The sequence below is a fragment of the Sceloporus occidentalis genome, unplaced genomic scaffold (genome assembly GCF_023333645.1).
Source record: "Sceloporus occidentalis isolate IW3139 unplaced genomic scaffold, rSceOcc1.0.p SCAF_23, whole genome shotgun sequence".
Taxonomy (NCBI): Eukaryota; Metazoa; Chordata; class Lepidosauria; order Squamata; family Phrynosomatidae; genus Sceloporus; species Sceloporus occidentalis.
Window position 1 is genome coordinate 1,227,232 of NW_028317003.1, and position 27,336 is coordinate 1,254,567.

Sequence of the window (27,336 nt, forward strand, 5' to 3'; positions counted from 1 at the left end):
TTTACTGCAGGCTCCCGCTATCTAACCCCCTCCCCATTGCGATCCTTCCTCCGAGAGTGGACAGCACAGGGGACAATTCCACCCCACTATCACCCCATTATCACTGATAGCTTCAAAGAGGCCTGTGACCCTTTCTTCACACAAAGGAGAAGCCTAATGAAATAATGTCATTACATTCTCAATCTCCAGAGCCCCCGTTATTTCTTCATTTCGAGCCATTTTGCTTTCCATCATTTAAGGTAATAATAGTGACCTGCACACCATGTAAAAGTAAAAATTGCGGTAAAGGAATGAAACTGCAACTCTTGACAATTTTTTTAACAATTAGTGTATTGTGACCTGAAATTTACTGTTGGCATAACCTTATCTTAAAATCTTACAATCGATCAATAGCAAGTAACCTGGTGAGCCGCAGATTTCATAAAATAAGTTTACCATATTCATTCAAAAGCAAATTTTGAAGTAGTAGTTTGACTCACTGTTTTTTTTTTTATGGTCCCTTTAAGATTTTATGAGAAGCCATGTTCAAATGTGTTTTTGTTTTGTCATGTGCACATTCACGAAAAGGACCAACCCTAGTTACACATTGATTTTCGTAAAAAAAACATTACTCGGTATACACTGATTCATATAAAGATCATGCCTTTATAATATAATATAATTCCAGGGATTTTTTTTTTCTTGTAGGAAAGCCAACTGAAATCCACACAATGTTCAGATAAGACATTTAACATTGGAAAACTACAAAATCATATCTGATACCTCAGTTTCAAAGAGTTACATAGGCTACATAGGGTGTAACGTTTCACTAACCTTTTACCTTTAATTAAATTAACTCAAATCGGAAAACATAGCAAATTGGGAAACTGACTCTCCATAAAGTGTATGTTTTCAAATATACTAATGAAAGTTTAACTGTGTTAAATTGTTAGCCCAAATAAATAAAGCATAATAATTATAAAACAGAGACCACCATACACGTTCTCCAGCTCAGGGATAGTATTTGCTTCACTCAGAGTTCTAAATGTATTAGTCCCCTTGAAATTCAATTCATTACAATGGCAAACTATTTACAGGGAACACAAAATCATTAATTTAACCTTGTCTTTTCCCAGCAGCATGCAGAAGTAGATAACCTGCCTTATCTGGATAGAATGACCTATCATAGCCTATAAAGCTGGAACCAACTCCCTTAACACCAGTGTAATAACCAAGACCAAGCCAAAAATGAATGCCATAAAAACTTTTATTGGGATGGCAAATATATGCTACCAGGAAATTATAATAAAATATTAAAATCTTACCTGGGAATGTATTCTCCTTGGATCCTGTAGCAGCCCTAACAAGTAAGATGTAGCTCCTCCTCCTCCAGGTAGGGCAGGAAATTAATAAAAACAGCTCCTCACAACTGCCCACTCAGTGGAATAAAAAAAGGCAACAAAGTATTATAACAAAAGTACATTTTATTGGAAGGGAACAAAATTGTGCTGATTGGTGGATTTACAAAAAAAAAGTCCTTTCCAGATAAATCAGAAGTGCTCTCTTAACGTCTAAGGAATGTACCTTCGTACTTTTAGTTGTTGGACAGAAGGTTGGTAGTGCCCTAAGTAGTAGGGAAAACAGAAATCCTCTTAGGGAGAAATTCCAGAGGTAAGCACAGTACCACGCTGTCATCCAAGAATGGAAGGCGAGAAGACAGGGCTTGAAGTAAACTTCACCAGGAATGCCCCCTTCAATGTGAAAAGACAAAGGGAGGCAAAGTAAGACCTCTTGATGAGAGGCCAAATCAACGTCCAGAAAGCTTCTAAGGGCAGCATCACGCACTTTCATAGTAGATGGACACAGATTCTTTAAAAATCCTAAATAGAGACTTCAGATGGCAGCATATCTCTTCCTCTAACTTTCTCATATACTTTCCAGCAGAATGTCAACAACTCCAGGTGCGAGCCCATGGTTTAGTAAGAGAGCCCTTTCAATTAGGTTGAAAAGTGCTGGAGATGGATTTAGGATGGAGGATCTGGAAGTCGTTGAGGTGGACAAATTGACATCTGTGTCAGATCCACATACCACACTCTTCTCATCTTCCTGATGACTATAAAAAGAAGTGGAAATGGTGATTACTGTCCAGCGTGGAACCCGCCAAGACAGACCTCTGGTTATATGATGAAGATGTAGCCAGCACTAAAAATATCTTATGTAGATATTATGTCAGGGAAACGCTATGGGAGAAAGGAGCTTAGAGCCCTTCCATCCAGAGAGATGTCTGTAGGGGACATCGCTGAGCCAGAGCCCAGGAAACAGATATTTTGGATGCTGACATCACCATAGTCTGATGGAGCTGGAGGGTAGACTCGTGAGACACCTGGTTAAGTCCTGAAGACAACGTACTTTCTCTAGTGGAAGGAAGGCCTGTTGCAGAGTAGTGTCTATGACTGTTCCGAAGAAGGTAAGTTTCAGGGAGGAAAGTAGCTAGGAAGATTCACTATCCTGCCGAAATCCTGTAACATCTAAATAGTAGTGCTGACCTGGGACTGAATGGTGGTCGATGAATGAGCAGCCAGAAGCCAACAGCCTAGGTATGGTATCACCTGAATTCCTTGATGTCTCAGATAAGCCACTACTTATTGGTAAAGACTTGAGAAGCCGATGACAGGCCAAAAGGAAGTTTTGGAAAATTTTAGCCTTGAGACTGTCTAGAGGCAGGGAAGAAGCCACAAATCTGCTGGAACCTCTGGAAATTCGATTGGGTTGAACGATGTCTAATACCCAATGATCTGTGGAGATGGACCCCCCCCCCAGACTGGAACAAAAAGAAGAAATCTTCCTCCCACAGGAGGTCTGATGCCAGGACCTAGTGGGTACTAAAGATTTCCCTCTGGTTTAGCCTTGGAGAACCACCCTCTACGTGTGTAAGGCTTGTCTTTATACAATCTGAAGGATTTACTTGACTCTTGATTTCTTGAAAGATGAAAGGAGGTTGATTTAAACCTGTGAGGGTGTTAACACTGGTAACCAGAACTTACTGAGGTACTCTACAATAAATCTTCCAGATCTGTACCAAATAAATCATGGACAAGAAATGGAATACCACACAGTCTATCCTTGGAGGCAGACTCAGCTGACCAAGATTTTAGCTAGAGAGCTCTGTGAGCCACAACAGTTAAGGCATAAACCTGTCCAAAGAAAGTACACTGCAGCCAAGACCTCTGCAAGAGTATAGCAAATCTCCTCATTTTCCAGTCTGATAAATAGATCATCCTTCACCTGCTGTAGCCATAGCTTTATAGAGAGGGATACTCAGAAGCAGAAGAGGCGGGATCCAACTTATGGAAAAAATCCCTTGAAGGAAATGGTACAGCCACGGCTGGAGAAGCAGGCATCTGGCTCCTAAACAGCTTAAAGGTATTCTAGATCTTGGAAATGGACCATTTCAAAATTCCACTAGTAGTATCCTCACTGCTTCTATAACAGGAAGAACGGACTTTGGATTTGGAATCACTCTTCCCCGTGCAAGAGGATTCTTGCACAGGGAACAACCAATTGCTTAGACTTTGAGTAAGCCTTTTTTGGAATCTCTTCCTGGATTACCTCAAGAGAAGGGAGAGGAGACCATTCAAGGGCACATACACCAACAAACTGCCCAGGCAGCTCTCAGGAGACCACCCAAGGAGGAGGAGGAACTACCTCTCACATGGTTGTGCAGATCACAAGGGAAAATAAATTCTCAAGCAGGAATAGCTGCTTGGAAAATCTACAGGTAGGAACATCTGCTGTTTTTGCCCAAGATATGACAACTCAGGTAAAATGTGCCTTCTGCTTAAATGGAGCATGCCAACAATACTAAGCCTTTTAATGTTGGCAAAAGCCCCAAACCAATCTAGTGAAGATTTCTAGCTACTTGATTTGACCAAATACAGCTTCGGACAAGTGCTAATAGTCAAGGTCTTCAGCAAGGTGCAGTATTATAACATACAAAACAGCAATAACATTGGGAATGGAAGTAGAGCAATACAATATTTTATGAAAGCCAGGATAAAAATGATTTCCATATTTTCTCATAATATATATAACTTTCTTCCTGCCTTGCAACATTGTGTCAGTGACCCCAGCAGATTCTTTGGTAATAGAACTTATATTATCAATCTGTCTTGTAGTAGCGGATCCGAACTATTGTCGTCTGGTACCACTAGAATGGCCAATCCACCAGACTTCCCTCAGACAGAATCTTTACAGGAAGAGGGGAGATGGCGCAGCACAGGGTAAAGGGGGAGAATCCAAAATTGATGGCATCCTCTATATCTACTTTATGACTATTTTTTGAAACTTGATGTAAGCACCAGAACATCATGTCAACAACAAAACACTAGCTAACAAATGCATCACTCTCAACTGGAAGATGAGCTTTTCATGTCTTTCAAACTGCACATAGAGTTTTTATCTATTTTCCCAAATGTAACTTACAAGTCTGTTTGAGAAGAAAAGTAGTTTATTGAATCAACACCTTTATTTTTCCTTAATGCATACATATATTTTGTTGTGTATTATGGAAGGCAATCGTTTTAAAAATTGGCCAGGTTATGGAATTAAAAGGTTCAGCTCATGGGATGTTTGGATCAACCGTTGGGCCAAGCTGAAACAGTGATGTTACTGCTTCGGAAACCAAAGGAATATTCCAGTTAATTGAGCCAGCCCCTGGTTGATATTGACCTTTAATATATAACCTACAACATATCAACCTCACCACATGATGCTTTTCTATTAACACCGGAAGCATGCTACAACCTGCATATTTGTTCACCCCACACACACATCTCATTTGACGATTTCTTGTTCTTCTACAGCCATCATACTGTCCCCTCATCGCCCCAAAACACACAGGATCTGATAAATGCCAAATGACAGCCTAGACATGGAGTGGAAAATAACTTTATTATAAACAGCTTCTGAGCTGAATGGACTTGGCTTTCATGCCTGCAAAAATACATCAGTAGAAACACCTTTTCCCCCAGTAATAAAGAAGCATACAGCATTTATTTTACAGATTCTTTATAATTTACAAACTTTAATAGAACTATACAAAACAGCTCTGATTTATTTAAAAAATTACTGTACAAAAACATAAGGCACAAAAACATAAAAAAACAAACATTGCAGGTCTCAGAGCAGCCAATTTAAAGAGTATTGGCTTTGTAAAAAAACAACAAAACAAAAAAAACATTTTATTTATTTTTCTTTTTGTTATGCAAAGAGCAGCCAAATAGAGGCAGGTAAAATATATTCATAGGAAAAAAGGCAGATTTCTGTCCTGTAAAACAACTACAAAGCTTGCATATTCTTGTTAGCATATTACGTTTCTCCTAACACAAAGCACGTTTATTTGCTTATTATTTGTCAAGGTAAAAAAGCCTCAGAGCAATAGACACGGGATAGTAGTTAGATTGTGAATAATGAATCCAGCTTCAGGGTTCATCTCTCTATTGTAGAATGGTCTAGAAAATCCAGAAAAAAAGGTAAAATAAAAAGACGGGAAATCAAATAGGGACCAACGGAAAACAGTTATTGACTTTTAATCAAAACAAGGGAGTAATTGCTATGTGGTAATGCTTTATGTAAAATGGAACGGCAGATATGGGGTCAGAAAATTCCCCGTACTATACCATTGTGGAATGACAATCCACACCCTGTATATGAGAGATACTGCAGTGTGACAAACTTACATCTAGAAAAGAAACAGGAGGAATTAAAGAAAAAAAAGTGGAGATAAATAGAAAAAGAGTTCATAATGAAAGTTCATTGAAAAGGCAAACATTCTAGTGAAAGAAAAAATATATATTTTTTAAAGCAAATAAAGCGCCTATAAAAGTCTGTATCAAGATTTTGATTTTTTTACCCTGTAAACCTCTGGGTGCTAAGGACTGTCTGCAAAGTAATGATGTGCAAAATGTATATATACTGCTGGATCCTGTCTGAATACATGGGGTTTACATCTAAAAAGAATTAAAGGTCCATAAATTCCTGTGAGATACAAGTATAGGATGCTCAGTTTTTATCAGCCATTATGGACCATATATTGTAAGCCATAGTAAGCTAAAAGGTATTATAATTAGTACGATTCTCCTTAGAATGCATCTCATACCAATAACCAGTAAAAAGAAAAAAAATAAATAAAACATACATAAAATTATTTCATTAATATTAAACATCTAACAATTCAAGTATGAACTAGCTGTCTTGAAGCACTATCAAAAAAGTATTAAAATAAATTTAATTTGGAGCAAAACCAAAGTCTCCCAATAGCGATAATGGCTTCAAGGTGCAGAATCATGCTCAGTCTTGAGCTGTCCATGAGATTTACGATTTTAAGCATCTGTTGGCTGAATTTATACATATGGATGTGCACATAAGAATACTATACTAGAAACTATTGGAGGTTGTGTATAAAGTTATTCACATGCACACATGAACTATGCACCAGAATCCGTTTTCAGACATAAGCTTGGCATTGAACCCCTTTTCAACTCTGCCCATTTTATATTTTCAGACCTAGCAATTAGACTATGCATTTGTAGTAACGATATGAAGCAGGAGATGTTCGTCATGGTCACCAGCCTGTACATGGCCGATATAAAATATTTTATTGTCGCTTCCACAAATTACATATGAATCACCAAGTCACCTGCATTGGTTCCTCCTAAAGAGTGCCACTTGAAAAGCTCACTTTAACTCTGCCCACATATGTCAGAGCTTGTAATATAGTTAATTAAAATCCCTGCCTGTAGGGTCAATTTGGTCACCCTTTGTTAAAAGGCACTTTATCGAACTGTATCATGCAAGGAATAACAATGTCCAAGCTTCAGTAACAGAATGTGTTACTAATTGTGCAATTCTGCTTGTGGGTTCCACATAGCTCTAACACAGATGTTTTGAAACCAGTCAACAAATCCCAGGCTGGTCAATTCTTATGAGTTAAGCCAGGGTAGTGCAATTGTTTTTATTTTTCATGCAGTTTCAAACTGGCTGCTCAGTACTATTATTTTGTGGTACACGCACATTTTAAGACAAAGTGAAATTAGAACTAGCACACCCTGTTTGGGTTTCCAAGAACTGAAAGGAACATAACTGCATGTTGCTCGATTCAAGATCTTAAAAGCCGAACATCCAAAAAACTACTTGTACAACTGAATCCCACCTAAGCTGTTGGAACTACAGTGTACTTCAAGGTCTAAAAGAATATTCGGTCTATTTAGAATTGAAGGAAATCTGTGAGTAGACCACTGCACCATGTTTGAAACCCAACAACCATGCATTTAATAATGGAGAATTCAATGGTCACTGGCCGCTTTTTTTGGCACGTTCTAAACAGGCATTTTAGGTGCAATTCTTTATAAAAGATAGACCAGTGAATGTAGACGCGTGGTGGAGCCCTGCACATTTGTTTTCCTGCTTCTGTTTACCAATTGCCACTGACCACATTAAAACGCCATTTTTGCAGCTGTGTGTTTTTTTTAACAAGACTGAGGAATACAGGGCCTTTTGTCACTCAAGTCCTGTGGATTGGCACAAACATACACTTGAAACACTTTATTGAGTCTCTTTAAACCATACCCATTTTCCTTGCATATGAAAATTCAATATTATTGAATGCTGCTTCTGGTAATGGAAATCTCAGTTTAAATATTTGAAAGTCTCCTTCTCAGGAGTCATCTCCAATAACCCACAAATGCTTGGCCATAGTATGATGGAGGTCAGGCACCTTACCAAAACAAACAAGAGACATCCAAGGTGAAAGTACAGACAGATCTAGCTCTGCAGGGAGATTAACATGGCATGCCTGCATTGCATTCATACTGCCAAGTCATTTAGTTGCTTGCTTTTATCAAGGATTACTAAATGTCACTCCTGCTTTATCACGAGACTCAACGACTCTATACAAGAAGTGAAAAAAACAAAACCTTCAAACCGCCAACCTAGCCACCACATTTTAAGTGCCCAAGTTTAGTAGATACATTCTCCAGGTAGCTCTTGCAATATAGGCTCCTCAAACTTAAAGCGTTTGGTGATGGCCTTAGTTTCAGTCTGTTTCTCCATTTCAGTTTGTCTACACTGTCCTAATGTGTAGGAGGCCATAACTATGAGCTCCTCTGTCACAGTCTGTCCTTCTATCTCTGGCTGGATAGGGCAGATTTCTGAAGGGGTTTCTGTTAGAATTTGTTCCTCCTCCTCCTCTTGTTGTTGTTCAGGTGGGATGTTTTGCGGCTTGTTTTCTGGTACTGTATTCATGGCACTGGCATACGGATCTGGAAGGTCACCTTGGGCTAACCATGGATGTTGAAGACAGTCATCTGCTGTGGATCGACCTCTGGCACAAAAGAAAATCATAGTTAGAAGACTAATCAAAGTAATATGTTTCCATTAAGTTGTCAATAGTTGTTGGTTATTTCAGACTTATAAAAGGTGAGGTGAGAAGGGAGAGAACTTCAACACAGGATATATATATATACTAAGAGCCAGCTTTGCCACCGATATAAAACTTGTCCACTTACTTTTAAACCAAATATCTCTACAGAAATTACACTTAATAAAGAAACAAATATACAAGTATTCATAAAAAAAAAATCCTAATTCTGAGAGGAGCTGCCACTGTTCTCATTTAAATTCACTTAAAGTAATGCACTGTAAATGCAATGGCCAAGTGAAGTTACGTGTCCTATAAAAAGGGCCATATAAAGTAAAGGTCATAATGACAGACACTTACTCAGGCTCACGCACAAGAAGAGATTTGATGAAATCAATTGCAGTCTCTGATATTCCATCAAATTCACCATCCATGTAACTGATGTTGAGCTGAGAAATATTTAGGAACGTCTGTTGCTTATCATCTCCTAAGAAGGGGGACGTCCCCGTGAGCATTACATATGCCAAGACACCAATACTCCTGAAAAATACATGAAATAAAGACTCATTGTAGTGTGCATATTCGTTATATAGTATAAGTAAGGGATCAGTGTTTATATCTATAAATTCCATCTGAAGAAGAGACCTTCAAGGCCCTGAAAGCTTATGAAGCTTTACATTTTAATGTATGTTGGCTCAATAAAATGCATCAACTTCTTATTACAAAGAACTATTTTCTGTGCTTCATTACTATTTTTTTCTGAAAGGTGTAGGGCTATGGGTTAGTACCAGATGTTAAAATTGACTTACCACATGTCTGTTGCGGTACAGATTGGCTCATAACTAAGAATTTCAGGAGCTGTGTAAAATAAAGATAAAAAATAAATTAAATGCCATGGAAACAAAAATAGTTAATACCATTCTAAGCACCCGAGACAGGTAATGTTAAATACTTTTTAATCAATTTGTGTTATGTTAAACTACTATTAAAAGTGTTAACATGACCTATCAGTGTTAAGTTCCCATACAGCCCAGGCATATGTGTATAAACATAATGGGCTGATTGTGGCAGATTACGGAAATTATTCACTTTTAAGAGCTGTAAAAAGAAGAAAAAAAAAAAAAAAAAAAAAAGATACTCACCCACATATTCTGGGGTTCCCATAATTTCTCTCAATTCCTTGTTATTATTCACTACTCTAGAGAGGCCAAAGTCAACGATCTTTATGTCACCCAGTGGACAGCTGCTTGTCAGCAGAATGTTTTGAGGCTGTAGGAAAATATTACAATTTTAAGCATTTACACTTCTAAACATGGTTTTAAATAAAGCTATATAAAACACCATCTTGCTCTTGTTACACATCAGTAATTTGACAAACAGTTAACGTGCATAATACTATTTTGTATGGGTTGCAACAAGAGATGAGCGCGCCCTGCATACTGCAAAGTTTAATCAGTTAAGTGACTTCTTAAGGAGATCCTCACTGATATTGGTCCATTTAAAAAAGACAGGGAAGACAGCATCTTGAAACCGTTACTGGATATTCACTAAAACGTAGGTTTGTTGGAAAGCTTCATAGTTCTAGAGGTATATTTTTAAATAATGTTATGATAATACAGTTTTGGATAAATTCCATCTAAATGTGTGGACTTCCAATGACTGTAAGCCAGTGAGCTGGGACATTTGACAGCACGATACAGAATTTACACAAACAAAAAAGCCATAATAAATCCTGCATACGATAGTGGTGTGTGAGCAAGAACGAGAAGAGAGCAGAGCAAGTGTCCATGCACGTGCTGAGCTATCTCACAATCCTTCAGAGACGCACACCCTGGAGTGATAACCCCACACACTAGAAGTGCCTTCAGTACTTTAAATCCTAAATGTACGCTTAAGTGTTTGGATTAGGTACTATGATTTGGCTAATGTTCTCCGAGAAGCAATTTAGACCAGAACACCGTTCTAAATGCATTCTGTGCTGACGCATCACAGCTGCAGGTTAAACAATCAGACATGGATCAGCAATGGCTGGATCAATTAGAGAAGCACTTTCCCACTTATCCCTCTTTAAGTAGGCTGGGTCTGTCCGCTCCACCAAAAGAAAAGTTTACATATTCTACCAATCAGATTACATACTGTTCATTTATGCTTGCCTACAAGTTTTCTTGAAGATGGGTAAAAATGCATTGCCATGTTGTAGGATTTCTAAGCGAAGCTATAAAATCCTTTGTCTAGTTCATTTCATACCACTAAATTCTGAACCCACTAAATTGCAGGGAAATATAAAGCTACAAGAGTTATGTCTAGCATGGCAATTCTAGACTATGTAATAAGCACATAGCTGAGACTATGTAACAAAGATGCCAACAGCAATATTCACACGTCTACTATAATCACTGGCCTATTGTTAAAACATAAAATGCAACCAACGTCAGAGAAGCGGCTTACCTTTAGGTCAAGATGTACGACATTGTGCCGATGTAAAAAGGAAACTCCTTTTAAGATCTGCCTCATAAGCCTCTGGACATCCTTCTCTTTGAAGGCCTCTTCCCTTTCAGCCACACACTGGTTGAAGATCTCCCCACCGGCAGCACTGTGCAAACACAGAAGTGACCGAACCTCTTAAGTGTCTTTTTTTCCCAATAACATTTTATTTAAAAAAATGCTGTCACATAATAGAGCAACAACATTGCTTAGATACAATAACAATGTAAGTCAAGATCTCATTTGTCTAATTACATCACACAAGTTGATAAGGTTGCAGCAATCTTCAGAACAAAATCGGCATCCTTTAGGCAAGCAGTTTTTGCTTTGTGATGTACAAAAGGGCGTCGTGAAAGCCGAAGGTTGATTTTTATATGTTATATGTAATAAATTGTTACACATACACACACACAAATTCATATCTATTGATCTATAAAAAAATTGGACCTTCATTCAAATAGCAAAGCATGACAAATATCACAAAATGGCCGAGTAAAACTGTGAACTTTCAAAATGATCTATAATTGTTATAAAGTTCCATTGATACACAAGTAGTGTCAGCCAACAAAAGAGCAAACAGCCCAGAAACACACCACCCTCCGACGTGAAACCCTCAAGGATAAATTCTACAGAGAAGGAACATTTACATTTTTACAATGAAGGAAGCCTAGAGCAATGTAGCTTGTGTAACAGGTTACATCATCTTTTGGCTCCTTTTATCTGGGACTCAATGAGGCTCTGTAGTTGGCGTAGTTAATACGTATAAAATGAATTACAATAGAATTTGTGGATCAGCTGAAGACTCAGCAGCCATAGAGCAAATATCTGAATACTAATTTTTTTGGCATTTGGCAAAGATACCCCCCAAAAAAGACACTAAAACGAACATTTAAAATGGCAAATAAGGGGTGGTGTCCCTAAATTTTTGAAAATGTTATGCTGAAAGCTTTATTTTTAATTTTAGTATCCATACTTTGGGGATTAATATGTTAGTAGACTGGCAGATGGCCAGGTGTCTTATTGGACCGTGTGCATTTCTGTGGAGCTCATGAACCGAGGAGGAATTAAACCCTCCAAACTGAATAGCGGAGAAGGGCAGAGCCGTCCCTATATAAACACACGGTTAACATGGAGATACTTAAAACTCACCTCACAAATGTAACCGGATATTACGCAGGAGTGAAAACTCCCTGGGACAGGCCCGTCGTGATATCTAATTTGATGAGGTGAAATGATTTCCCCTCATACGACTTTACCCGTATCTCACGGTTACGTGACTAAGTCCTCAGAGTGTGGGTCTAATAAACGTAATATAAATGAGGACTAACAATAAGTGTTACCTCACTCCCCATTTTTTAGGGCCTCTCTGAGATTGTTAACGTTTGATAAAAGCTTTAAGAATGAGCCACTGTTATGATCAATCAGCTTTGATCCTTCTGGAGGGAAAGCACAATCCCTCAAGGCAAATGAGAGCCAAAAAGCTTGTCACATGGAGAAGACAGCACGGTGCTTTTAATCAGCTCCCTAATGCTCTTGAACAAATGGCAAACGACACAAAGCCTTGTGCATCTGCTGGACATTAAAAGGCTCTGTGGTCTAATAACGGGTTTAAGTGTTTTACCAGAAAAGTTATGGCTTTATCTACATTCCTGCTGAAGTCTGGATTTAGGTTTCAGAATACCAAACTGCAAAATGGACATTATTTCATTGCAGGACTTTTTTTATGTCACTGTTGATGGAGGACAAGTGTTAGTCCTTAATTCTGTCACTAAGGGGGAAAATATCGGGAACAGCGAAACACACAGTTAACGCGGTGGTGCGGTGGGCCGACATCTGCTGGTAAATTTAAAAAGCTGCGTTTTGGAGCCCTCATTTAGATTAATGAAATGAATCGGTGAGGCTAACAGACAATTAATTACTTTTTAAATAAAATGATCTGAAATTACATTTCTAAAGTCCTCTTTGCAGTATCTCTAGTTCACCGCATTTCTAGCCAGACTTCGGCACTAAGGAGGTAGTATTATACTAAGTGGATATCACAAGTGCTGTATATATCAGACTATGGATAGGTGTCTTGTATAAGAACCTACGATGCTAAATGTGGCGTACGAATTTGTGTTACTACATCACACCTGTGCCACAGGTAAGGCAATCAGGTGATGGTTTCCCATCTCCAAGAGGCTTCCAGGTTGGGAGAAGAAGCTCTTCAAAACAGAGGAGGATGGGTAGGCTAGTACTTGTGAAATACAAACAAACCATTTGTTGTGACCTACCAACATAAGACAATAACTTAAGTTCCTCTATATATCTAATCATAGCACCTGGTTGGGTGGTCTTTGCATAAAATTGCATATACAATGAGGGGATATGTATTAAATGAGAATTGTGAGAGAAAAACGTGGTTGAATAAGTGGACTGACTAAATACTTGACTTTTCATTTAAATTTTCCCATTTAAGCAAATGTTTGTATATACTGCATAGCCTCCTACTAAAGTGGTAATATTGTTGTCATCAAGATGCTCAGATAATGTACAAGCTGTCAATATGTTCTTCAGAAGTCAATGACAACTATAATTAGTTGGATTTATTTATTTAACTTTTGGCAAATGTATTTTCACACCTCACAAGCAAATCAAGATTCACTCTACTTTTTGGTGTGGTGGGACACTGATAAAATTGGGTAAAATTTCCGTTGCTGTCAGGTGGGCTTTACTTAGGCCAAGGAATCCTACCTTGTAGCAAACCTTGGACCAGGCTATATTTCTGTAACAAAAGATTATTCAAAAATCTTCTTTTAATGGCCCGCTTACGATATTGAAAACGGGGTAATATCGCCTTTTGTGTATTTAAGCAAACATTACTGTTCACATAATGCAAAATGTTAACAGAGAACTATGAGAACAGGAAATGTGAACCATTTCCTCATATTTACAGAAATACAATATATATTTCAACGTAGGCTATCTTTAGCCTGGGAAGCAAAGCAGAGGGACAACTATGCGTGGAAAAATGCTAACAGATTTTGAGGGGGAATAGAACTGGATGATGGATTCTTCAAAACCAAAGGGTTATACAGTGCTTTGGCCTTTACCCTTATCTCTATAGTGGGAAAATATGGTGAGGAACCAAAAGGCCAGCAAACATAGTAGGATCACGTTCTCAAAGAATATCAGATAACTGCATTTATTTCCCATGACATTCGTTTATACAAATGTCTAAGAGCACACACGTATTATAATAAACCAAAAACAGATCCTTTTCTGGGACGTAGGGTTTGGAAACAGAGAAGGAACGCAATATATGTGAACCAGGGCATCAGCAGCGACAGGAGGATGGCGTGTGAAGCTCTGAGGACACAGCGATGCAGAAAGTGGTTTTGTTCCACTATTTGTTTGGTGGGTGAAAGCTAGGCAGAAAGCCAAAGCACAAATTATTCCACAATGCATCCTCTTTTCTCTGATCACATTAGTACGGGGGGCAGACACTAACTGCAAACTACAGCAAATAAGGGGGACACATATTAGGCAACCTTTTTATTTATTAAGATATACTGTATATTTCATTTGAATCCATACAGCAACAGTCCCTTCTCAGATCTGGAGGCACAGTTTTAAGAGCAGTTAAAATACCACATTCGTTGGTAGCTACAGGACTACTTTTCAGAGTTTGGACTAGAGTAAGTGAATTTTGGAACACAGACCCAGTTTGCTTTCTCGGTTCTTAAGAGGAAGTTTGAATATTTGGATGACAATTCCAGTGATTACTGGATGGTAAAGCAAGCAGGTAAAATCAAGAAGGGATTAATATGAGATTTCCCACTGGGAAATCTGCATATCAGAAGACATATTGAAAGCCTAATTAGACCTAAGACATGCCAGTTTATCAACATGACAGGAAATTGTTGGGATGCCTCCGGGATAGCTTTTTCTGGTAATCCCCCTCGTCTCTCGTGGCCTGGCCTTGAAAGTATGTTGTTATTCCACAAACATAATACAACAAGAAGCCATTACGATAAGAGACTAGAAGCATGGTAGTTATCGCTTAGAAGAGAATAACCGTGAACTTCAGGAACTACCCAGAATGGAGCGTCACTGCGACATACATAATCTCTCACACAACTCTAGGCTTTTGAGCATTCAGCACCAATATGATTTTATTGTTATAATCTTGACAAAATATTAAATAGTGCTACGAAATCTGTCGGTGCTCTATAAATAAACGTAGTTACCGTAAAATAAAAGAACTGCAAAACAACACAATATCCCAGTGATGGTAGTAACTGAAAAAGCAATCAGGTCCATGATACCATTACAAGTTAAGAAGGTTTTAAATAGAGTGCATTCACACATAGATTCCTAGCATACAATGCCATTTAAAGCACCTTTTGCTAAACAAATTGTGGGCAGATGAACACCTGCTGAGAAGATCTATGAAAACGACACATTTTCAGGTGACACACAAGCTGAACGGCAATGGAATGTGGTTGCCATAGTTAACAAAAGGCCTTGTATTGTATGCAGCATTTGCTTGCTCAGATACAGCAGCACCGAGAATGTGGTAATCTTTAACTTGTTAATTCTTTGACGGCAAGTGTGGCGAGAAAACCCAATTATAAAGCAGGGATTAGCGAACAAATAATACTTGCACGGAAAGGATGCGCACCTGCATATAGCATTTACTAAGCAGGATTTGACAGGTATAGAGATGAGGTGTCTTAAAGGGACACTCCAGCCATCATAAGTATGTTAATGCATACAATATCAGAGAGACCCCTTCAAATATATGTGATGCCCGCCCGACAGCATTCTATAAAATCCCGCCAAAGCAACAGTCAACACCAACTGAAAATCATCTCCAGACCCCCTACATGAAAAAAAAACTTGTTGCTGATTGGCTGGTTCAGAAAGCACATCTGTCCATCTACCAGAAACATGCCAAATGAAAGGCCACTCCGATGTTGAATGTAGCTTCTAGATGGGAATGCACTGGAAGCATGTTTAAGTTCTCTTCAACTTTATATGCATGCATCTGAATATATTCAACAGCCCTGACCAGGTTCTTATGTGTGCAGCTGGCGAAGTCAATAAGCAGCAACCAAGCATGGACACAACCAGCAATGTTGCTGAATCACCTGATGCTTCGTAAATAAAATGGCTATAGCGTCACACCAAATTATCACTACTGGTGGCAGCAGTGCAACAAAGTCACACTGCTACATTGTCCTTGTCTGACTCTTTAAAGATTGCAGATCTAATTTAAAATATGTTTATCGGAAAGAAAGCAGCCTAGAACAGATTAGTCAAATGAGGAAAACTAAAACAACCCCTCCCCTCCAAAAAAACCAAGACTGTATGAACTTACAATTCCAACACCAGAATCATTTCAGAAGCAGTTTCATAGACTTCATGCAGTTTGATGACCCACGGGCTTTCCTTGGCCAGCTCCAAAACCGCAATCTCGTGAAGGATTTCCATTCGGCAGTCTTCGCCTTTCCGTCTTTTTCTCATGATCTTTGCTGCATACTCCTTATCCGTTTCTTTTTCCACACATTTTCTGACAACGGCAAACTTTCCCCTAAACAAAAAACATTTAGGTTTGATAAGATGATGTTAGCCCAACACAGATGCTACTGGCATTCAACAAACACTAACGTTTAAGGATGGGAAACGTATTACATTTAATGCTCAATCTTACATGTAAAATGTCTGGTTTACAGGCAAGACTATGAGGGAGGTACAAAGTAGGCATCATTAACTTGGTGGGGTGCCTTGGGGCATTATACAATGGTTATGTTGGGCGTGCGAGACGCAAACTGATGGCAGCACTGGCAACAAAACTCACAAAATGTCACAAAAAGCAGTTGACTAAGTAGGAGACTACTTTAACATATAGCAAACTCTCCTTGCATTATATCATTTGATGCTAAGTCGGCAACAGAAACATAGATAGCGCAATCATCTTGCAAGCCAAGTGTTCCAGTTCTGCCTTGATAAGTACGGCTCCAGGTCCAGGAGAAAGATTGCTAGGCTAAGTTAACAGGAGTAATGAAGCCGTGACCCAGAACCATATCTGAATGCTACTTTAACCACAAGTGTCAGTGTTGTGGGCAGAAAAAAAAAGAAATCACCTTGGATCCAGAGACTCTCAAAGTCTAGAGAACCATCCGGAGCTTATGTGTCACATAAGGGCAGTATATTACATCGTTAAAAGAACAGGCTAATCCTAAAAAAATATTTTTATTTTTGAACGTATGTTTCAATCTGGCAATTGTTTGACGGCATGAAAAATGAAACCTGTATTGTTTAATTATTAGAGGTGGAAAAACGGGTGGAGAGGATTGTGGGTACGTGCCATTGGCCAAGGTTGTATCTCTATGCCCACTTAATGGCAGTAGAGTGATAATGGCGGGGTATAAGATTTTAATACCTTTTCCTATACAGTTTCTAGCAAATTGGCTAGCACAGTGTATAGGTCAAAAGCTATGGTCTATATAGTGGGTTTTTTTTTTCGTTTTTTAATCATGGGGTTCCATTAATGTGGAAAATACACATTTGTTTTTCTTCTTCCTGAAATCACAGGATAGTTAATATCCCAGAGTGGATTTATAATATGCCTGTATCTATACTGATCACACACTAAACACCAATGGCATCATATCCTACTATTATGTGCAGTAAGACAATGTAACAATACATAAAAAGGGTGGAAGGTTATATAAAACTATTACAACAAAACCAGAAATGAATGCACGCTATCTGCCATAGATACAAAAAAGGGCAAAAATAGTACGGATACCCTCTATTTAAAGTTCTTGCAATTAGAAGAAGAAAAGGCAACAGTTTAGCTTCATCTGTAACAAACGAAAACATTTGCAGAGAAGAAAGGATCCAGACAACGTAAACTTTTTTGTCTTTCGCATAACTGGTGCATGAAGTCATAGTTTGACATAAAGAGCCGAGGCTTCAATAGCCCTGGCGGCATTGTATGGTGACCTACTTCTGCGCAAGTAGATATACAAACAAAGATTAATACAATCAGAGCCCCTGCATGCTTGAAAGGATGGAAGCACACCGGTTTGCCAATTCCGCTCCATAGAGTCTTTTTAAAAAAAAACTGGAATTCAGGGCCGTTCAATTATATACACGTGTGAAACACAGGTTTTACGTAAAAGGGACGTTTATGTGGTTTGGAATAGGACGTTCCTGAAATAAATCTGGCAATAAAAATGTAAATAGTCATGCCCATTTTTATTTACTCCAGGGATCAATAAAGCAAAGTTTGCTTCGCTGTCAGATTTCATTTCATGCTTTGTAAACAGATGGCGGCTGATGATTTTATTGACCGTTGTAGAGCAAAATACAGATAGACATTTCACCTATGCAACCTTGTTACCATTAACAGAAATCATGGGCTCCAGCCGAGAAGCCACCAAACACCTTGTACCCATCATCTAAAATGTATATAAACTTAGATTAAACAGGATAGGTGCAAGGTGTTTTGTGGCTTCTCAGATGGAACCCATGTGCTCCTACCACTATCTCTCCCTTTCATCTCTCTCATTATCATTTCATTCTCCATCTTTCTCTATTTATTATTATCTCTTATTTCTTAATACCTGTGGGGGGGGGGGGCGGGAGCGAGGTCTGTTCCTGCGGACCAGTGTTTTAGTCCTCCATTGGGGTGCGCTTGGCTTCAGTGCTGAGTGTTGAAATATGACATCACATCCCAGTGCTAAGCCCTGCTTCACTAAGGAACAGAGGAACAGACCCTGCGCACCCTTAAGTTTGAGTCGATTTATAAAATATTAGCTGGCCAGTCAGTTAGCGGCCCTATTGTGGCATGAGTGTCATAGGTTCGCCGTCGCTGTATCAGAAGCCAACTGCAATATTACAAACATTCTCTTGAACACCCAGCCATCCCGGAAAAGTATTTCAATCAGGTACAATTATTATTTGCTTCATATAGCTCAATCATAATCCACAGCGATGTACAACGGGTAAACAGGACATAACATGTAGTGTGTATTTAACAGAAACAAGAGAGCCCTGCTCAAACAAGCTCACAATTTTGTCTACTTCATAGCAGTGATAAAAATATTCCCCCTACTCGCTGGGGCAGTGGAAAATCTCAAACAGAATATATAATAAATAAAAAACACACACAAAAAAAAAAAACCAAAAAAAAACCAAAACACTATTGGAAACCTCTACAAACAATCACCATCTTGACGGATATTCAGGAGGACTTAGAGGCAGCTCAATGTTTGGTGGTATACCTTTAATTACACGACTAACCAGCGGCAGCCTGTAATGAATAGCCCTCTATACTTGAACTGTCACACATCTTCAGAAAAAATAGCATTCCATATTATGTAATTAGGTAGCAGCTATACGAAGAATGCATGACTGACAGCTCTAATTATTCACGGCCACGCTTAGAACATCTTATCTAGGGACAGACCAAGAAACCCACTAGAATTCATACACCAATTACAGGGTTGCGAATGTTAATGACCTCTTTCAAATTATTAAAAAGGTTAATACTCGTAACAACTAAAGTCAAATCATCAGTTTGAATGGGACATTTATTCAGAGCTTGTGAGCCGATACATATTTCTGGGTTTAACCCAATAGTTCACTTAACAGTTCTACAAGCCCTATACAGTAACAAAAGCATCATCTCTGCAACCAGGGTTACCACAAGATAAGAATTATACATTTAAAATAAATTAAAAAAATCTATTGTTAATTAACGGTACAAAAGGCAGTCTCGATTTAGCAGCTGTCTTGACCATCCATGCAAATAGGACTCTTTCTTTTGTTAACCAAAGGATCATTAACCTGGATCTCCCAGGTGCCTCCCCGACCACTAGGAACCCGAGTCAATGGAAGGCATGGTTCCCAGCACAGAAAAGGGGGGAGGGGTGGATTAGACACACACGCATATATTATATTACATACACACACGTGTATATATAAGTTATGATGTATCTTATGTTTTAGCCATTCAGCTTTCAACAAAGCTGAATCACAACAGAAGTAGTGAAACATAATGGGTACTAGTGGATCAGAACATACAATCACTGTATGTAGGATATTGTAATTACATGCGCGATATCATTAAAATAATTCATTAAAATGACCAGATCCCAGAGGAGGAGAGAAGTACAAAACAAAGAGGGGGTGTCAGCTTTAAACTGTGAACAGGCTCTCGCAGAACAAGCATATCAGGTTCTCCAGGCTGCATGAAACATTTGCACACCTATCTCCAAGGGACAATGAATCAAAACCAAAAAAAGCAGTTACTGGCAGATGCAGCATATAAAATGTGTGGACAAATTATATATACACACACAAATAAATAATCCTTTTATTAATGTAACCCCCATGTGGCACAACTAGTGTATGTAATTAATAGCCATGACCAGGTTACTTATATAAAAAATTATATTGGAGTTTATCTATAAAGCAAGATGGGACTCCAAAAACGACGCAATAACTTTGTTCCTGCAAAGTTAACACTAAAATGTCCACCAGCGTAAAGGTCCCAAACACTGCATTTACACAGGACATATAATGCCTGCGCCCAGACATAACGATACTGATACCATATCGGTCAAGCAGGTTTAAAATTTCACCCAGAACTTGAAAGTTTGCCTTGAGCACCTGGGCCAACTGGTTTTGGTGGCCTGGCTTGACGTACATCCTGAAAGTCAATAACACCTTTATGGTGTTTGCAAGTAATAACCATATCAAATAGCAAATTGTGATAGATGCAGTATAAATACAGTGGAGGAAAACAAGCACTCATCACTTGACTTCTATCTACGTTGTAAAGTTTAATATATTGGGGTAGATTTCAGGCACTTCCAGATGACTATTTTTTTGATACCTGTTTATGCCTCCTCCATGGTAACCAAGATAATAGCAACAACACAATATTAAGCCCAAGATTATGGGAGAATAAAGCACTTTCCCTTTTTGTGAACAACGGGTGGGAATATGTATGCCCAGGATTGGACAAACCAGAGATGGAGGATTTAGAAGCCACAACAGGGATGTATCTAATTCAGCACAAAGAGTTAGGGGCCAGCTATCTCCTGGAATTTGTCCAGGTCGGACTCCACAGGTAAGTGTTTGGGAATATAACTAAAATGCCCAAGAAGGTTTTTCAAAAGAGACATGTCAAGGCAAGCTTCACGCCATCGTCTGATTATATAGATGGTAATAAAGTATAATTTACCTTTAAAAGCAGGTAAATACATACTACACAAGGCTGTAAATGCCAGTTTGAAAATGTCTCATCAACGTGACTTCTAATACAGGCTCGTCCCTGGATCCTCCAATATAGGAGGGCAAAGACCCGCAGGGACACCAATAGAACTAGAATTCACAATATCTCACACATGTAACGCAGATAAGCATTGTTATCTTACTTTAGGTCTTCTCTATTTAGATAATTGCTACAGAGCGTTAATCCATTTAACTCCCCCCCTCCCGACTTTCACATTTTATCTGGCCAAAAAACCTTTTCCAAGCCACATTATCACCCATTAAGATACTGGTCCCTCTGCCACTATACCAAATGCGGTGAAATCCCTTGGTCTCCTGATTCAAAGGATTACAAGAAGAAAAGATTAAAATAAAAAAGGACAGACTCTTTCAAAGCAGTTTGATAGGGGGTTAGATCTGAACTTCTAAATCCTTTACACTGAGTATCTCTTCCTCGCAGCAGACTGATCAAAGGCTTGGCGTGATAATGAAAACCATTCCGTTGAATGAGCAGCAATTGATCAGACTGCTTCCCCAGACACAGATTCCTGCCGAGGCCAGGGGTTATCATTGACAACTCCAGGCAAAGGGAAAGGATAAATCAGCTGTGTTTAGAAAAGGCCGACAGCTTGTTTATTTCCCGTTTGACAGACGGACCCTTGCATTCTCATTAACGGAAGCGCCCTGTCATTGTAAAACATTGAGACTAATCTCTTCTCACAGGTTTCACATACAGATGCCACCGATAGCCCCATGTAACCTGAATCCAACGCATGTATTTAGGCACAAATGCAAAGACGGTCGCCTTCCCAGATCTTTTTATTTAGTTTACTCATCCATGCTTTAATATATTTAAATAATAAGTATTTATTGGAAAACCACCTCCCATGTACACCAAGGGGGGCAGCCATCTTAACTTTCTGTTCCACAAATAAACAGTTATTCCTCTGTACTATATGTTCTTTGTCGACTATTGCGTGGTTTCTTTTCTACTATCGCCTACCAGCAACGTAGCAGAACTGAAACAAGAGTTGCTGAAGTAGCCATTTGGTTTGTGTGTAATAATCACGATAAAGACAGTGTATCGTATGATAGGGACACATGAAATTTTCTTTGAAACACACTTATTATGAATCATATGTCTTATTATGAACCGTAAGTCTTTGAGGTAACTGCAATTGAGTTTACATGGTTCCCCAACCAAGATGTTGCTTGATAACATCCTTCATGCTAATCACCACACCAGTATGGTATCAGGTGGGTCTTGGAAACTATTGGTTTGTCTCTCCTTTGAAATGTCACATCCCATTCACTATATGCTGAGAGAATTGTTGGAGATATATAAATGCATAATAAAATGATTAACTCTCCATAAGCAATGACACTATCAAGTCAAGTCAAGCAGCCATTGAGCATCTCAATCTTCTCCTTCTGTGCCACCATGTTTTAAGTCTGTTCATGTAATTGTTAATGTTGTATGATTTAACAGTTCTTATCAATTGTGTATTCTTCTCTCACTGTACCAACCAGAACCTGCGTATGCACTATAAATAAAATGCAATAGCCCGATCTACTAAACAAACACACTGACTCCTTATCATACTTCCTTGTGCTACGCAATATAATATAATCTGACTATTAAAAGGTCAATACAAGAAAGGACTACATCAGCACTGCCATAGTGTAGCATGTGAGCAGGAGAAGCCACCCAAAGTCATTTTCCCATGGCACTACGTCTCTAAAATGGCACCACCCATGCGGTGGCGTCTCCATTCAGTCTGGCAAAGCGGTGCCTCCTGGCAAAAGGGACTCCATATTCTGTACCATACAACAAACCACAAGCCAACTGAAATTAATGGAAAATGATTGCTGATCACATGGGATATGGGAGAAGCGGAAAAAAAATTCTCTGCATCTCTGTGATATTTACCACATTCAGCCGGCTCGCTATAAAATTGAGCAGTAAAAGATGTGGAATGTGCTTTGTCAAGTCGCTTACAGGGAGGTGATAAATATTCGAACATATATAATAATGAGCCTGTCTGCACATTTTCTGCATGACTAAAGAAGATTAATGTGAATTTAAGCAATTGCGCATACTTTGAATTCAGACCTTGACTCTCACTCCAGGCCGATCTAAATTTGACTTACTTCTCGTCAAGATGTATAAAGAGATAAATATTCTTAATAAAAAAAAATAAAAAATAGGATAAACCATAAAAAGTTAAACCTTTGGTTTGGAACTTACTCACATTTAACAGGCCTTGCCAGATGAGTAAAGTAAATAAAAACATAAAAAAAAAAAAAAAAAGAAAAATGTAGTATGGAAAACCAGCTGCGGTTAGGCTCTTTCCCTTCAGAATTAAAGCCAAACACAAAAGCTGATCAGGGTGCTGTCAGACATCCCATTTACTGAGGCTAATGCCACATCTGGAGTGTTTAGCAAAATTTCACAAAGTAAGCAGAGTTGTTTGTTGCACGGGGAACATGAGTCTGGGAGCCATGCCCAACAGGGGGCCAAACACAAAGTCCATTGACAAGCAGGAGAAATTTTTTCTACCAACCAGCTCAGCACGGACATTAGCAGATAACACAAAAGAGGGACTTGAGACACAACAGTACAGCTAAAACCTTACGCTTATAAGTCAAATGCTAAACTGATAAATATATTGCAGTAAATCAGGACTTTTAAAGATTCCGTTCCACCTACTCTTCTTAATATGTCACTTTTATACTAAATGAAACATTGGATCCATAAATCACGGCACGATCGAGTGCCTTAAGCCTTCGCATAAATAGTCCCTTAAAACTGTTGTATTTTGCTTGGTTAATTGAGACCATTGATACTAAAAAAAAAACTTTTTAGAAGGGTGTTTTTTTTTTTTGTTTTTTTAGAGTAAATAATACTATGACACGCCAGACAAGTTTAATTTACTTAACATGTCGGAGAGTCATTCCAGGATGCTCCTAGAGATGGTACTGGCGTGTAGGTGTGGAATTATATGTACATTCGCAGGTGGATCATGGCCACAAGTGCAAGAAAATGCCCCTACTCTCTCCTGTCCCTCTTTGATAGTTTAACCTATACTTTGCATTCTAATCACTTCTCCCTTATTCTATCCATTAACCTCCTGGTAGAAGCAGCCCAGAGCACCAGAATAGTGGATTATGACCCATTCGATAAAGATAAAGCCCACTACGGCACGTGTACAGGGACAATTTGCCCTAATTCTACCTTACACACAATCGAAACTGGCTCTTTATATGTGTCAATCAAAAAACAAACCAAGTGGCTTTAGATTTAAGGGTGGCTGTACTAACACGTTAAGCTTATAACTAGCACCCAGGCAGGGCCGGCCTTAGGGGTGTGCGACCTGTGCGACCGCACAGGGCGCCATGGTTGCAGGGGCGCCTGACTGGGACTTAGATTAAAGCATCGTTTTGGTTTTTTTTGTGTTTTTTTTAAAACTTTATTTAACATCATTCATGTTAAATAAAGTTTAAAAAAAAAATGATGCTTAAATCTAAGTCCCGGTCAGGGGCGCCGAGCGGTTGCTCGTGAAGTTCTCGGCAACCGCTCGGCGCCCCTTACTCTCCGTGACTCCGTCGCTGTGCCGGCATCTCATGTTGAGCGCCGGACTATTCCGGCTCTCAACATGAAATGCCGGCACCGCGGCAGAGAGAGAAGACGGATGCCTCCCGCTCTCACCGCAGGACTCCGGCAACAAGGTAAGTGGGGGGGGGGTGTAGTTTGAAGGGTGTAGTTTGAAGGGGCAGAGGGGGGGTGTAGTTTGAAGGGGCAGAGGGGGGGGTGTAGTTTGAAGGGGCAGGGGGGGTGTAGTTTGAAGGGACAGGGGGGGTGTAGTTTGAATGGACAGGGGGGGTGTAGTTTGAAGGGGCAGAGGGGAGGGGTAGTTTGAGGGGCATGGGGGGGTAGTTTGAAGGGGCAGTGAGGGGGGCGCCAGAGGAGTAGTCCGCACAGGGCGCCACAACGCCTAAGGCCGGCTCTGCACCCAGGCTGCTGGATAGACCAACCTTATTTATACAGTAAATACCATATCCACATATAGACGGCGTGCCACTTATGCTAAGAAATCAACATGTCACTTTAAACCTAACGCCATCTTACCCCTAGTCGGGTCAACAAAGAGTTTGTTACGAAATAAACACACCGTTACCTAGTTATTATTCATGAGCAGCCAGTAAAGGGTTAATTACATACAGCCAGAGGTCATTAATAAAGTGTGAGACAGGAACAACAGGATAAGAATGTTAAATGGCGACAACCTTTTGTGAATTGAATGCCTCTCATTTTTGCATTTCCAGTTAGTTAACACTTCATTTGCCATGGCCAACTGAAACTCTAGCAGCCAAGGACATGTAAGGGATACTCAATGCCAAGCTACTCATGGAACCAACGCGCTTTGTCAAGAAGCCCAACAAATACGGTCAATATTTACAGAAGTTCTAGAAGTATCAAGAAGCATTTCATATGCAAATGACCTTCAAGATACATATGAAAAGAAAGGCTTACATTTAATACGGGAAAAGTGACATCATTAAAAAAAATAAGATGATACCATTATTTAACAGAGTAAAATCTCAATAGCCAGTTTGCTAGATCTGAAGTGTTGTTAAATTAGAATAATGCCACTTTGAAGTGTAAATCTGCGCTAAAAATAAACAATTAACAATTTTAAGCAGAATTTCTTGTTCTTATTGAAAGGTTTTCTTAGCACCTTTAAGTGATCATTAAGGGAACATGGGAAGCGAGCAAGGAAAGCAGTAAGAACAGCATTAACGGCAAACATTGAGTAGACGGATACCCAGTGTGGTAAATTTACCTGCCCAGCTCATGCCCCGGTGAAATTCGGTATTTGTTGGTGAAAGGCTGGGTCTGGATGGGGATGCTGGGCTCCCCCAAGAGACCTGGACGTTCCTGAACCTTCTCATCACCGTCCTGCTGCCTTCTAACAGTCCTTGGAGTGCGACACCGTTGGTCTAGGAGTCCGTAATTCTCCTCCGGGATCATCCTGACAGCTGCCACCACCCTACAAATACAGCAGTGCTTTAGTAAATACACACCAATGCAGAATTAAATGTCCATCTAACACGCGAGGGATCTGTGCTGCTAATGGCACATTCTATAGGAATGTCTACCCTCCTGTGTATATTACGGTTTAGTATTCCCAATCCAAACATTTAATCAAGGTCAGCCTTAAGAGTTTCAATTACTGAAATTTGAGCCCGAACGTGAGTATTTATAGGGCTTTTTTGACAGCGACGCGTATCTGCTCGCTTTGGGGTCTTGGGTGGCTCCTGGCAAACATGGATTTGAGGTCTACTTTTGGCACCTATACCAGAATTATCATTTGGCACAGGTCCCACCACAGAAATGATATTTAATGTCCTTATTTCACCAGATAATAGTCACAATCTAACTCCAGAGGTCCTCATCTGCCATCAAACTCTATATATCTTAACAAATATTTACCCACACCATTTCTAATGTCATTCAATGCTCCCTGGCATGAAAACCACGACAACGAATTAAAGTAAAAATCCAATTATGCTGGTAGAATAAATGAAACAGGGTTAGAAGGATGCAGCATTGGGGAACTTACTGAATGGGTAAATATGCACTTAACCCTTTAATGTTCAAAGAGGGATTCATTTTCTACAATGCCTGAAACGTAGGGTAATAAATGATCCCGAATCCTATGAATGGAGGAAATGTGTGGATAGTGAATACATGGAGGGTTGCATGTCCCAGAAGCCCCTCTCCCAATACAACTCAGCTGCATAAAAAAAATGCCAGAAAAAAAAAAAAAACCCACCAGTGTCGGTATCCACAGTGCGTGAACCGGTCTCGTCTCCCTCGAATACTCCTCGCTCACCGGATTTTCCTGTACACTTCCACGCAGCGGCAAAGTAAAGCCGGTTTTCACGCACCGAAACCAGGCAGTCATACACACAGGACGGACAGCAGCCTCCCGACTAAAGCCACACAAAGTAGCTGAACCTCCCATACAGGACTTAAAAGCAACCACGCCCCATCAGCAACTAAACTACGCCCACAAAAGCCACAGAAAAAAAATACGCGCTTACAATGGTCCCGCAGTCTGCCAATCAAACTGGAGAGGAAGTATCGCCTCTTGTAGAAGATGTACCAGTTCCTGCCTATT

At 39.4% G+C, this 27,336-nt stretch overlaps 1 protein-coding gene across 1 annotated transcript; it reads right to left on the reverse strand.

Annotated features, from left to right (window-relative positions):
• Positions 1-7,995: 7,995 nt before the first annotated feature.
• LOC149300671 (serine/threonine-protein kinase 17A-like) lies at positions 7,996-26,183 on the reverse strand. The gene is made up of 7 exons (XM_089484907.1): positions 25,996-26,183; positions 16,242-16,454; positions 10,844-10,988; positions 9,538-9,664; positions 9,205-9,253; positions 8,756-8,935; positions 7,996-8,359 (listed from the first exon to the last, which is right to left on the reverse strand). Exons 1-7 carry the CDS (start codon positions 26,181-26,183, stop codon positions 7,996-7,998), a joined length of 1,266 nt encoding a protein of 421 aa, XP_089341033.1.
• Between the last annotated feature and the right edge of the window lie 1,153 nt (positions 26,184-27,336).